Genomic DNA, 12041 nt, shown 5'->3' with positions numbered 1-12041 from the left:
TTTCAACAAACCTCACCATTTCCCACCCCAGTCCAGGCCTTCATGAGAAAAGACTGCAGCATTTTTCAAAAGCAATGCAAACCCTGCATTTGTATTGCAGTTCTGTTTTTTTGTATTTTTTTTATGGATGAATCTCAACAAGAATTGTCCCAAAAAACTCGGACAGAAATATTAAGTGCCCCAGTGTGTCTGCGAGAGCATGCCATCCATCATGCTGTACACTGGTCTCAAGTGATGAACGACAACCTCCCAACATGTGACAGGGCCGTGGACCTCATGGAAAATGATTTGGGAAATGCTCAATATATTCTGTTTCCCAGTGCTTAGCTTTTCAAACTTGTAACCTGCAAACAAGCGCGATGTTGATATAGCGCATTTAAAATAATAAAAAAAAAAAAGCTAATTTTTTTGAGTTCTTCAGCTTCTGTGTTCAATCCATCACTGTTTTAGTGATGAAATAAAGGGGAAGATGTTCAGCTTAAATGGCTTTCTGTATTAGACATTAGTGTGGAGATAATGTGGATAGCAATGTATGTACAATGTTGTGTACCAGACAAAACTGTAAAATAATAAATTTATTTACCTTTAAAGAGGCGGCTAACCTTTTATTGTTTGTTTTAAAACAAGAAAAATATAACAGTGGGTCAAACAAGGGGTTTTATTGGCAAGTATGTTTGACACAGGCTTCAGTCTTGCCCAAGGCATTACACAGTATTGAATACAGTACTTCACATTACAAAAATAAAACCTTGCAAATAACGGGACAGATAGTTAGGGAGACATCAGGTGGAAAGACAGCGCTCAACCGTTTAATAACCTTATAGAACACTACATACTCCTATAGACAGCACAGTTTTTGTCCTTCAGAAATGCAAGTGGATTGATTGACCTTTCAAGTTAAAAATGAGGTACAAAAAACAGAAGAGTGACATTGCCATCTCCAGGCTAACTATATTCTTTCAAGTCCTTCACTTGCCGAGGGCTTTATCCAGATTTGTCTTGATGGCGTCGAGGAAGTCTGTAGTATTGACATAGTGCTCGTTCAGCTTGACACTGAGAAGGTAAGACAAGACAGAGCAGAGAATTCAATATCACTCTATCACAAGAAACAAGACAAAAAATACAATACCGATCATTAACTTTTATTATTTTTATCTCTAGGGTTTAGCATTAATTAATGTTGTTGGTTAATAATAGCATCATCATTAATATTAACATTAGAGAAATTATGATATGAAAAACTTTAAACAAGCTAAGATTTAATATCATATGTCAGTTGTATTATTCAAAAATGGCTGCCCCCTGTATCTTTATGTAGCTCTAGTTTTCCTGAGAGTAGCGCCTTCAATGACAAAAATAACATCCAATCAATGGCAGATGTGTGAGCTGTGCTTCATGGATGCGAAATGTTTAAAAAAAGAAAGTGAGCCATTGCAACTAACATCAGGACAAGTGATGTGCAGAAGTCCGATAAGAGACCACATACCTCTGCCAGAGCAACACAATCCTTAATAAGTATGTTAAATAAAATTTTTAGAAATCCTTTATCTGCATCTAGATCCGGGTGGATGATCCCCCCCCCCACAATCTTTCATGTAACTGAAGTTGTTCCTTCTTAATATTTCACAATGTTAAGAAATTCTAAAAATGCCTGGATCCACATTTGGATTTGCACCAAAAACAAATGGTTTCATAAGTATTTATGATGAACAAAACAGGAACGAGAGCATTACTTCCTTGGCTACAGAAGATCATATTCGAAATCTTGTCTGGTAAAAACAAGATCAGGGCATGTTTGGGACGAGGTTTTGAGTTCCCAACCTGTATTACAAGCTAGCAAGTCAGAATCAGGGAAAATAATACGCTGTCTTATGTCCGTGTTACAGACTGATGGTGATAGTTTGATCATGGGGAACATTTTCATTGAAAGTTTAAGAGAAGAAAAAATTACTTCAACAATTAATTGATAATTACAAAAGTTGCTGATTCGTTTCCTGTAGATCGACTGACTAATCGTTTCAGCTCTGCTTTGAATTCCCCCTTTTCCCACTCCTCTTAAATTTTAGTGGTCTCCAAGGCCAAACCCTTCCTGAAACCTTCAGAAGCCTCCCAGGTGCAACATGTTTATATAACCATGCAGTAGCCGCCCCCAAGATATTTACCTTGAGCGTTTGTAGTATGAATGTGCTGCAAGACACTATCACATCAGCAGGGACAACAGCCCTGGTAAATATTTCCATCACCTTGTTGAATCAATGGAGAACTCAGGCTGATCTGGAAACTACTACTAGCAACTAGATGTATCTACTACCTCATACCAGATTATTTATAGAGTGTGGTCAAAGATCCATCAAAAAGTATATATGTTAATGCATATTTATTAAGGAACGTACTGGGACAGGCCATGGATGCAGCCTGCAAGGTCCTTGGTCATCGTTCCGCTCTCAACAGTCTCAACACACACTCTCTCCAGAGTCTGGGAGAACCTGCAGATCAACAAAGACGTTTAGAAAAGGCACATTTCATACACGTTGCAGTATGTTTCCTACAACATTATACGTCTCTTACTTGATAAGGTCAGGGTTGCCATCGAGTTTCCCGCGATGCTCCAGGCCTCTGGTCCAGGCAAAGATGCTGGCAATGGGGTTTGTGCTGGTTGGTCTTCCCTGAAATCAGAGTTGAGGATTAAATTAGAGCTTTAAAAACTTACAGAACTACATTAATTTTGGTTTTCCATTCCTTTAGTGCTGTATACAAACATCAGTTTTAGGCGTATAAGCTTATTTCCACCACATGATGGCAGTATAAGTCCACATATTACACAGTCTGTTTGCAAGGCCGTGATTTGGCTTCACACATTTGCTGTTTCATTGCCCAGTTGAAATGTTTTTCAGTAATCTTAATAAGGTTATTAACCTTCTGGTGCTCGCGGTAGTGCCTGGTCACAGTGCCGTGGGCAGCCTCAGCCTCAATAGTCTTGCCATCAGGGCACACCAGAACTGATGTCATCAGTCCCAGAGAGCCAAAACCTGAAAAACAAGAAATGAAAAAAATGCAGATACTCCTTTAATGCAACCAATCATCTGCTCGAAAAAAATGAAAAGCATCTCAAATGCAAACATAATTTCCCAGGAAGTGGTAGGAATGTTTATAAATATCTCACCCTGTGCAAGGATATCAGACTGAACATCTCCGTCGTAGTTCTTGCAAGCCCACACAAAGGCTCCAGAGGACTTCAGCACTTGGGCAACCATATCGTCAATAAGCCTGTGCTCATACCAGATCTTCAGTTTGTCAAACTCAGGCTTATAGTGCCTGTAGTAAACACAAACAAAACAATTAACTTAAAAGCTACTTTTTACAACTTTGCCTTGTTCTACAACATTTATGCCCTACAAGTGGATTCATTTTCTAATCCAAGTCCTAATTGTCTGTCCGTATATTAGAATAAAAGATAGTTACAGAAAATCTTGTATCAGTCTATGTGTGCATTAAATCTGAAAGGCTAAAAAACCAAACATTAAGACAAACAACACTCACTTCTGAAAGATATCCTCGAAGATATCCTTAAATCTGCCATCATAAGCTTTAAGAATGGTGTTCTTTGTGCTCATGTACAGTGGCCACTTCTTGCCAATAGCGTACTGGAAGCAGCTGTGTGCAAAGCCTGTAATAGACTGATGAGAAGAAAAACAAACAGTTCATGACTGCTGTAGCTTTTTATCAGCAATACAGAGGTTAACAACCTTCCCCATGACAAGCTGAAAGTCATCTATGACCTCTGATGTTGTTAAATCAAACAGACCTGCACCGATGAAGGCAAACAAAACAGTAGCAAAGCGGGTTTAAAAAGAGGTGAGTCTACTACAGTCACTGCTGTGACAATTTTACAAAAAGCCTCAGGCGGAATTTAACAGCACTGTTTTCTTTAAGAGTGAATCTTTTAAAATGCAAAGTTTAGACATCAAAATTTCACAGTAAAGTAATAAGTGACAACTGTGTAAGTACTGTCAATCCATAAGCCTTAATGGGTAGAGATTGAGAAATTAACTGCAACAATAAAGCAGGTTCTTATTATTTTATATTCTTCTCAGCGATGCATAAATATTGTCGAAGTGTCAAATACAAAGAAAAGGTCTCAAATTGTCCAACGTTTACATCTACACATCAACAGACAACATTTCAATCTGACAAGCACGTTCCTCAGGTGTACAGAACCTTCTGTCTGTCTCTATAAAACACTTTATGTGTAAACCTTTAAATAGAAGCACATATGCTCACCTCATCTGTGTTGTACATGCCCATTCCACAGCCACCAGCAGGGAAGTCATAGACCTCCCATTCCTTGCCTGCGCTACCATCAGCAGGCGAGAAGATGATCTTGAATTTGCCGGGCTTGTTCACAACAAAGTCTGTTGCTCTGTACTGTGGGAGAAGCATGTTAAATTTAATTCACTTCAAAAGATTTGACTTTGGGCCACTACATGTTCTTGAACCTTTAGATGGGACTCACCTGATCACCAAAGGCGTGTCTGCCAATAGTGATGGGCTGTGTCCAGCCTGGAACGAGCCTGGGAATGTTCTTACAGATGATTGGCTCACGGAAGACGGTGCCGCCCAGGATGTTCCTGATGGTTCCGTTGGGACTCTTCCACATCTTCTTCAGGTTGAACTCTACATATAAAAAACAGAAGTTATGGTAAGACAGAAAAATACCACAGACCTACAAAACATCAGTTCATCTTTATGTACATTTCCAGTCAACAGGTTTCTCAACAGCCCACTTTTCAGCATTGCAGGTTAAAAACACAGAATGCTTGTTGCAAATTTGTACAAAGAAGGGCCTTTGCTGAAAACATCTGTGCATTAAATCATTTCAAATGAGTCCCTTATGTTTTATTTTTTAAAGCCTGTTTCTTACGCCATCTCTTTCTTACTCAAACCAGACTTTTAGCCCCTGAAATGTCTTAATCTAAGTTTTAGAGCCTTGCTTCCTAGAGTAAGGTCTGACTGGCTGAACAGGACTTCTGATTTTGCTGAAAAGCTAGTTCTTCCATGTACCTTAAAGCTTGTAATACTTTGTTTTTTCTCTACATTTGCCTCTGATGACTGTTGAAACCATTGTGAATCTTTGTATTGAAGGACTGACAATGACAGGCTTTGAGATCCCAATGGGACTTTATTAGTCTAAGTATGTGCACAATGTTAGCATCTACTGTTCCAAAATGTTTGCCCGGTAGTGAATGTTACAGTAAATCTAAACTGCTCTGAAATTACAAATATATACCTTCCACTCTGGCTTCGTCTGGTGTGATGGTGGCACATTTAACCGCCACATGGTACTTCTTAGTAGCCAGGGCAGAGTCGATGGTGACCTGGTCATCAGTCTGGTCACGGTATGGCAGACCCAGGTCATAATACTTCAGCTCGACGTCAACATTAGACAGGATGAGCTTAAGGACCACAAAAACACACACAGGGACAAGAATAAGCATCTACTAACTCACACAACTTTTCATGTTATACATTCTTGGATCATTGAGATTCTTAAAAGGAGACGTTAAACTTAAGTTGTGTGTCGTGTATGAAAAATAAAAGAATCTAAAAAATGTAGCTAAATCTACTTTATATGCGTTTGGTTTAAAATATGTATAGCTATAGGATTTATGTATATTATGTACTGTTGGAAGAACACAACTCATCAAATATCAGAAAACATTAAGGGATTTTATCTCATGCTTCTCTATGTTTTCTTCCTGAGCCAACGCACCATCTGCTCTCTCTGGAGGCGATCAGCCAGTGACTGAATGAAACATCACAAAAGCCCCTCCCCCACATCATACATACATAATTTTCCTGCCCTCCTCCACCAAACCCTCCCCTCACAACCACGTGTCAGTCTGTAGAATAAAAATAGTCAGACAGCGTAGGCCTGCCCTCCTCTGAAAAACACACACACACACACACCCACCCCGGTGTTTGTGTGTTTACCCTTCCACCCCCAGACGCCACTTTATCACCTTCTCTTTGATGAACTCCCAGATGATCCTGGTCATCTCGTCTCCGTCCATCTCCACCACTGGCTGGGCCACTTTGATGCGTTTGTCGGCATCTGCCAATCACGTATAGAAGAGGTCACAACAAAATGCTTTTTTTGTCTGATGGTCGTACTGCTGAGCAACAATCAAAAAACACAGGAAGCTACATGGATTGGGAGGGAAAAAAAAGAGATCCTGTTCTGAGGCAATTTGTAGAGCACAGGAACCGGTGTGTTTCCTGTTTCCTCATCATTTGCCAGCAAATATTCTATCTTCAAGAATGTCTTGCAATTACAGTACATCATAATAATCTTTCAAACTAATACATTCATGTCAGTAAAATATCAAACATTTGCTGGCTATAGCTTCTAAAATATGAGCATTTGCTTGCTTTTCTTCTTGTGTTCACCTTTGGGTTTTCTGACTGCCAGTCAGACAAAATAATGAATTTTAAGGTCTGGTCACTTGTGATGGACTTTTGTTTTATTTGGATTTTTAAAATCATTCATCTGTATATAAATATCATTTAAAAAAAAGGTACCCTGTGAGGTTTTCTTGTAAACAAACAAATGTATGTTTACATTCAGTGTTTCTTACAAACAAACATGTTGAATGCACCCACTCCACTCAAAAATGTGTTTTGCTTCTTGTTGTTTCAGTTGGATGTTTGAGCTTCATTGTGCAGAATGATGTTTGTGCAGTTTGACACTAAAAGGCTGTTTTCACATTCATCTGCTGAAAGTAGAAAGTTTCTCTGTGCTCATTTAAAATCTGATTTTTAAGGGGCGGGCCTATGAGCATGATTTGTGACATCACAACAAGTGTTGAGCCAATCATGGTCCAGTATTGCCCTTAGACAAGTGTGGTGTGGAAACTTGAAGCCTCCAGTGCACAAACACTGAGAATGGACTTTATACTGAAGTAGGAGACATCTTGTGCCCAGCAGTTAAACTTTTGAAATAAACAATATTTACATATTTATTGATTCTAGATTTTTCAGTGAGGGAGAAAGATGTCATTTTAAAGATTTTAATGAGGTAATTTGGATTTTTTTTTTTTGTAGAAAAGCATATCAGACAAATTATTCAAAGAAGACTATTTTTATATATCTTAAAACATGTCTGAAGGGGATCTTTAAACTTGCATTGTTTACATTCATGTTTGCTAGCAGTCTAGTTGCCTGAACTTTGTTAGAAATGAATCAGGTCGCAGGAAAGTATGTCTTGTGCATGAGATACAAACAAACTGAGACCTGCTCACAAAAACATTGCCCCATAGCACTACTAGTTGCCAGAATCCCCATAGGGTACCTTTAATTTGTAGTTGCAACCCTACTTATAACTCACAATTGACCCTTCCAAAAATAACAATACAAGGTCTAAAATTACGTCCTTGCTAAAACAGATTTTGTTGGTTTTACGAAATATATGAACACAGTCCAGTTTTACTCAAATAAAGAAATAAATTACTAGAAGGAAAAACATCCACTTGGGAATTTAAATGTAGTTTTCTAAAAAAATCCATGTGGACTATTATTTTGTGTTTAAAAAGCATAACATTTCCAAGGTGGTGTTTTCAAAAACATCAAAACTTTAATTACTCAGAGTGTATTTTACTTTCATGCCAACACTGACTTTTGAGAGTGGTCTCTTAACTTCTTTTCTCCTGTCGGATCAACCTAGATTAGTGTCTTTAATCATATCTGCTCTCATTCTACTCAGCGTGTGAGAAGCCTGCCAGCAGGACCATTGCAGTGAATAGAGAAGTACAGGGGGAGGTGCAGAGGATCAAGTGACTCTCAGATTTCCCAGCCAAGTTAATGCTCCCCCCACTGCAACCAAAGCTTTCCCACAATAATGCAGCATAAAGAGTCTGGTGCAATTGTTATGCAACCAATATTTCTTAATATACAAGACCTTTAAATCCATTTAGCCTAATAAAAAAAAAAATCAAAACTCCACTTGGCTTTGAGAAGACTTTTGACCTAGTTGGGACTATGAAAGCCATAGTGGCACCTGTCAAAACTCGACACGAGGCCTGCCGACTAGAGACACATGGTGACCATGAAGCACTGAAAATAAACTCATAGCAAAGGCAGTTGTGACCTTTATATTATGTTATGCAATAGCATCATAGCACTTATCAAGACACTTATCATGTGAGGCAACAATAAGAATCATTTTGTCATCAACTTTACTTTAAATTTGTCCAAACTGATGACTGAACACACTCACAGCAGCAAACCTAAACTTCCAAACACCCAAAACTTTTAACCCTTTTGAAATTTTTGACTAATTTTCCCTAATTTTACAGTGACCCCAACTTGCACTGTAACCAATACACTCATGTTTATGACAAAGATCCTGGCAAGTTAAACAACTCACAAGCAGTGAAGATCTAAAATTAAGAACTGGATTTTTGTGAATTTGATACCAGACGTTGTTCCTCTCCATCTACTACCGGAACTGTAGTGTGTCTGCTGCAGTGCATCGTGGGAAAAGTCATTAATAACTACTGTTTGGCATCATTTCTTACTACTCTAACCTAAATCTACTAAAACAGGACTCTACTATCAGTGCAGGGGGAGGGGAGTTTAGTAGGTTATATAACATCTGAGTGTATCAACAAACTGGACGCTGAAGGGCGAGCTGAAACAAAGTCATGTGGGCCTGCCTGCCACATCATTCACATATGCATTAGGGATAGGCTCGCAAGACCTTTCCCCTACATGTAGTTTCAAACTAAACAGAAATATTCACCAACCAGGCATAATTCTGTAGAACTGAAGCGCTGCACAGGAGGTTTTATCAGACCTTTATGAAAATGCAGAATTCAAAAAACAAGTCAACAATTACTTTCAGTTTAGACATAATTGTTGAATAGAGTTTGGTACTGTTCAAATTTTTCGATAGCAGTGCCAGTATGATATCTGGGATTCAGTGCTGATACAAACAATGCTTTTTTAGTTTTTGTTGTCTTTGAGGATAAACATTTAAATAAATAAATAAATAAAGTTTTGGGTTTTTTTGTATTTCTCTCTGCTCTACAAAAAACATTGCATAAATACTCTATAAATGTCATAATAACAATGAGAATTTATAAAATCAGGATTTATCTGATGAAATAATACATAAACAAGATTACACTAGCATTCGGTGCCAAATTTCAGTATTAAGCAGATTTAAATACCCTTCATATGCTGCAGACACATTTGCTCAACTGAAAGTAAAACAATGCCTGCCATGTCAAGATGACCCCAGTAACCTTCGGTTAAGTGTCCTTTCTGGTTAACTTTCAACAGAGAATCACTTGGGTATTGATCCTATCCCAAGAAAAGTCATTCAATATGTTAAAATAACTAAAATCAAGCTGCAGCTGTTTGTCAAAAGGTCAGTTAATGAACTCTTTAACTGTATTTGGAATGTTGACAAGAGGAAGTTGTGACAAATTTGAGGCTTTGAGGTTAAACTAAAGTTGGAGGCTCATGGGAGCATTACACCCATAGACCGTATAAAAATAGGTTACACCTTTTCTTTGTCAAATCCACTGCCAAGAATAGCATGTTGGCCAATTTTACGAGCACTATGAAATTTAAAAAGGGCATGTAATTACCCCAGTTGAACTATCTTTGCTAGAAAAAGGACAATTCAACTCGTGACCGCGATATAAAAAACAAGGAAAAAAAAAAGCACTGGTCAATCTAAAAATCTTGGCTTTGTCTTAAAGATAGGAACAGTGCTCCAATATCCAAGATTATTCTGAATTAAACACTAAACTAAAAGCAATCATAACACCATCTATGTTGTAACAAGACCTGTTGCAAGTATGCTCGCTTTAAAAAGGAAGAAACTTTAACAGCATGACTGTTGTTTTTTTTTTATCTATCTGGTAGATTCCTGATAGTGCTCACCACTAACAATCAATCACACCAATGAGCCAAAGTGTCCTTGAGCTGACTTTATAAACGCTCACTTGGTTTGCAGGGAGACATGTAACTACAACACCAGAGCTTGCAGAGTTTTTCAGGTTCCTGCTTTATGAAATTTGGGTTGTCTGCACAGACCACGTGATCAATCTGGATCTTTGCTCCAAATCAGACAGACAGAAAGCAAAAGCAACAGACTTTGGTTTGTGTCCTGGCACTTCTCTCTAAAACAAACAATAAAAAAAATTTAATTTGTAAACAATTAGAGCCAACATAAAAGTAACAAACCGCACAGGGTTTTACAGTCAAGCGGCAGGGTCAGAAGTGGTGAAATTGTGCAGCTCTGAGCTTCAGTCTGCAATGTAACCCAGATGGAAAACATTATGTAGGACACAGCCGGAGCACCGGCAGCCATTACTCTCTATAGCTGAGTCTCGTATGCGGCGGCTGACCTTGGAAGAAAAGTTTTCTAAGTCTGTGTCGCACTAACAAGATGAAGAACAGCGAGCTGAGCACCAGTTTCCATTCAAACAAGTGACTCAACTTCATTTTTGAGTGACACTTGTTGTATTTTAGCGCCAAATGCCGAGCAATGATGATATTTCTGCACAGCTTTACAAAAAAGAAAAAAAAGAAAATTCAATTCATTTGCTGCCAGTTTTTTTTCTCCCTGATTTCTTTCTTCTTTCGAGGAAAATCGGGATGTGAACTTTCCCTGCCACGTCTGTTTTGTAGCTGGATTTTTGACCGTTGACGTTACTTTTCCTTTCTTGACGTCGTATCTTTACGTTGCCGTTCAGTGTTCCTCAAACTTCGGATGGGGAAGACAAAGACGGCGGTCCCCCAGCTACTTCGTCCCCTATTATCTCGGCGCTAACAGTCGTCCTTATTATCTAAAACAACCCGCACTCGACCTGCCATAAAACTACCATTAGGACACCGGGGAGCGTCCAGAGCATCGTTGCTTCTAATCTCTGGAAAGCCATTAAAGCTATTAACAGCATCCCAGTTGGCTAGCATCACAATCAAGTTGGCTAACATGGCTGCTGTTCCTCGGCGTCAAAGGTTGGCTGATTTTGTCGTACGGGCATAATATCAGCTTGGCAAGTGTAATCTCAGTTATATTAAAAGGCGCCATTTTAACACAGAACCAGGTCAAGCAGCAGTTAACAGTCAAAACAATAATGATGCTGAGGATGACCCCCAGTTATCTCTCTCTCACTCACAGTTTCTTTGTTGCAAAGTCTGGCAGTTTGCAGCCGGCGCAAGCACCGCGGGGTTTTTGGAGAAAGCAGCACCGGCAGACCTCGAAAGAGTGCTGAGGACTTTCAAATATCCAGCCATGTCTCCCCCGGCCCGGATCACTTTGCGATTAACACTCGTCGAAACTCAAAGCAAAGAGGGGGCAAAACACTTCGGAGCGCTCGGCAATATAGGCAGCCACAGCACCGCCCTTCCCCTCCCCGGCGGGACACGCCGAGCGCTACGTCAGAGCACCCAGACAAGAGGAGGGACTGAAACAAAACAGAACCCCGGTACCGACCAGACTCGGTGACAGCACGGTGAACTCTGACCTCTGATGTCAGGTTTCTATCTCAAATACAAATACATTTAATCATCATGCTGAAGGCTATCGATGTCTTGCCTTCTCACACGCATGGAAAGAAATTTGTCACATTGACACAAACTGAAGGCGTGAAACCCAAACTCAAAAGACCACTTTAAAAAGTACTTCAAAAAGGTTGACAGTACATTTCCTGCTGGTCTTATGTCATCTGTGATACTCAGTTTTGTGTCTGTAGAAATATTATGATTGAATGAATTAAAACTATTCAGTTATTTGTAGATCAAACATGTTAAATCTCCTCCTGGTTCTTCACACAGCTTAGCCCCTTGTTTCCCCTGCTGTTTTCCTTGCTTTTAACATAAATCCTTTTTAAAAAAATTCTGAATTGCATGCATAAGTAGCTCCAGCACTTTTAATGTGTGCAGTTGTTTTATTGTATTTTTATTGTTTTCTGTTTCATGTGTTTGTGGTTTTATGCTGCCTAGTCACAAAAATGATGTCCTCTTGTGGG

The 12041-nt window shown here is 39.1% G+C and overlaps 1 protein-coding gene across 1 annotated transcript; it reads right to left on the bottom strand.

The window, feature by feature from the left end:
- Positions 1–644: 644 nt before the first annotated feature.
- Positions 645–11675, bottom strand: idh2 (isocitrate dehydrogenase (NADP(+)) 2). Its single transcript, XM_042410536.1, has 11 exons — positions 11190–11675; positions 6021–6112; positions 5288–5453; positions 4514–4674; positions 4282–4425; positions 3541–3677; positions 3164–3315; positions 2917–3029; positions 2569–2666; positions 2394–2486; positions 645–1053 (listed from the first exon to the last, which is right to left on the bottom strand). Exons 1-11 carry the CDS (start codon positions 11305–11307, stop codon positions 969–971), a joined length of 1359 nt encoding a protein of 452 aa, XP_042266470.1. The 5' UTR covers positions 11308–11675; the 3' UTR covers positions 645–968.
- Positions 11676–12041: the final 366 nt, after the last annotated feature.

Source organism: Thunnus maccoyii, chromosome 5 (genome assembly GCF_910596095.1).
Source record: "Thunnus maccoyii chromosome 5, fThuMac1.1, whole genome shotgun sequence".
In the NCBI taxonomy this organism is placed as follows: domain Eukaryota; kingdom Metazoa; phylum Chordata; class Actinopteri; order Scombriformes; family Scombridae; genus Thunnus; species Thunnus maccoyii.
Note: the sequence above shows the minus strand (reverse complement) of the source record. Positions and strands in the feature narration are given on the sequence as shown.

Coding starts and splice junctions, on each gene's coding strand:
- idh2 (XM_042410536.1), bottom strand. CDS start 11,307: ATGGCTGGATATTTGAAAGTCCTCAGCACTCTTTCGAGGTCTGCCGGT. Junction 5,454..6,020: donor GGGAGTTCATCAAAGAGAAG/GTGATAAAGTGG, acceptor GTGGTCCTTAAG/CTCATCCTGTCTAATGTTGA. Junction 2,487..2,568: donor GGCAACCCTGACCTTATCAA/GTAAGAGACGTA, acceptor GTTGATCTGCAG/GTTCTCCCAGACTCTGGAGA.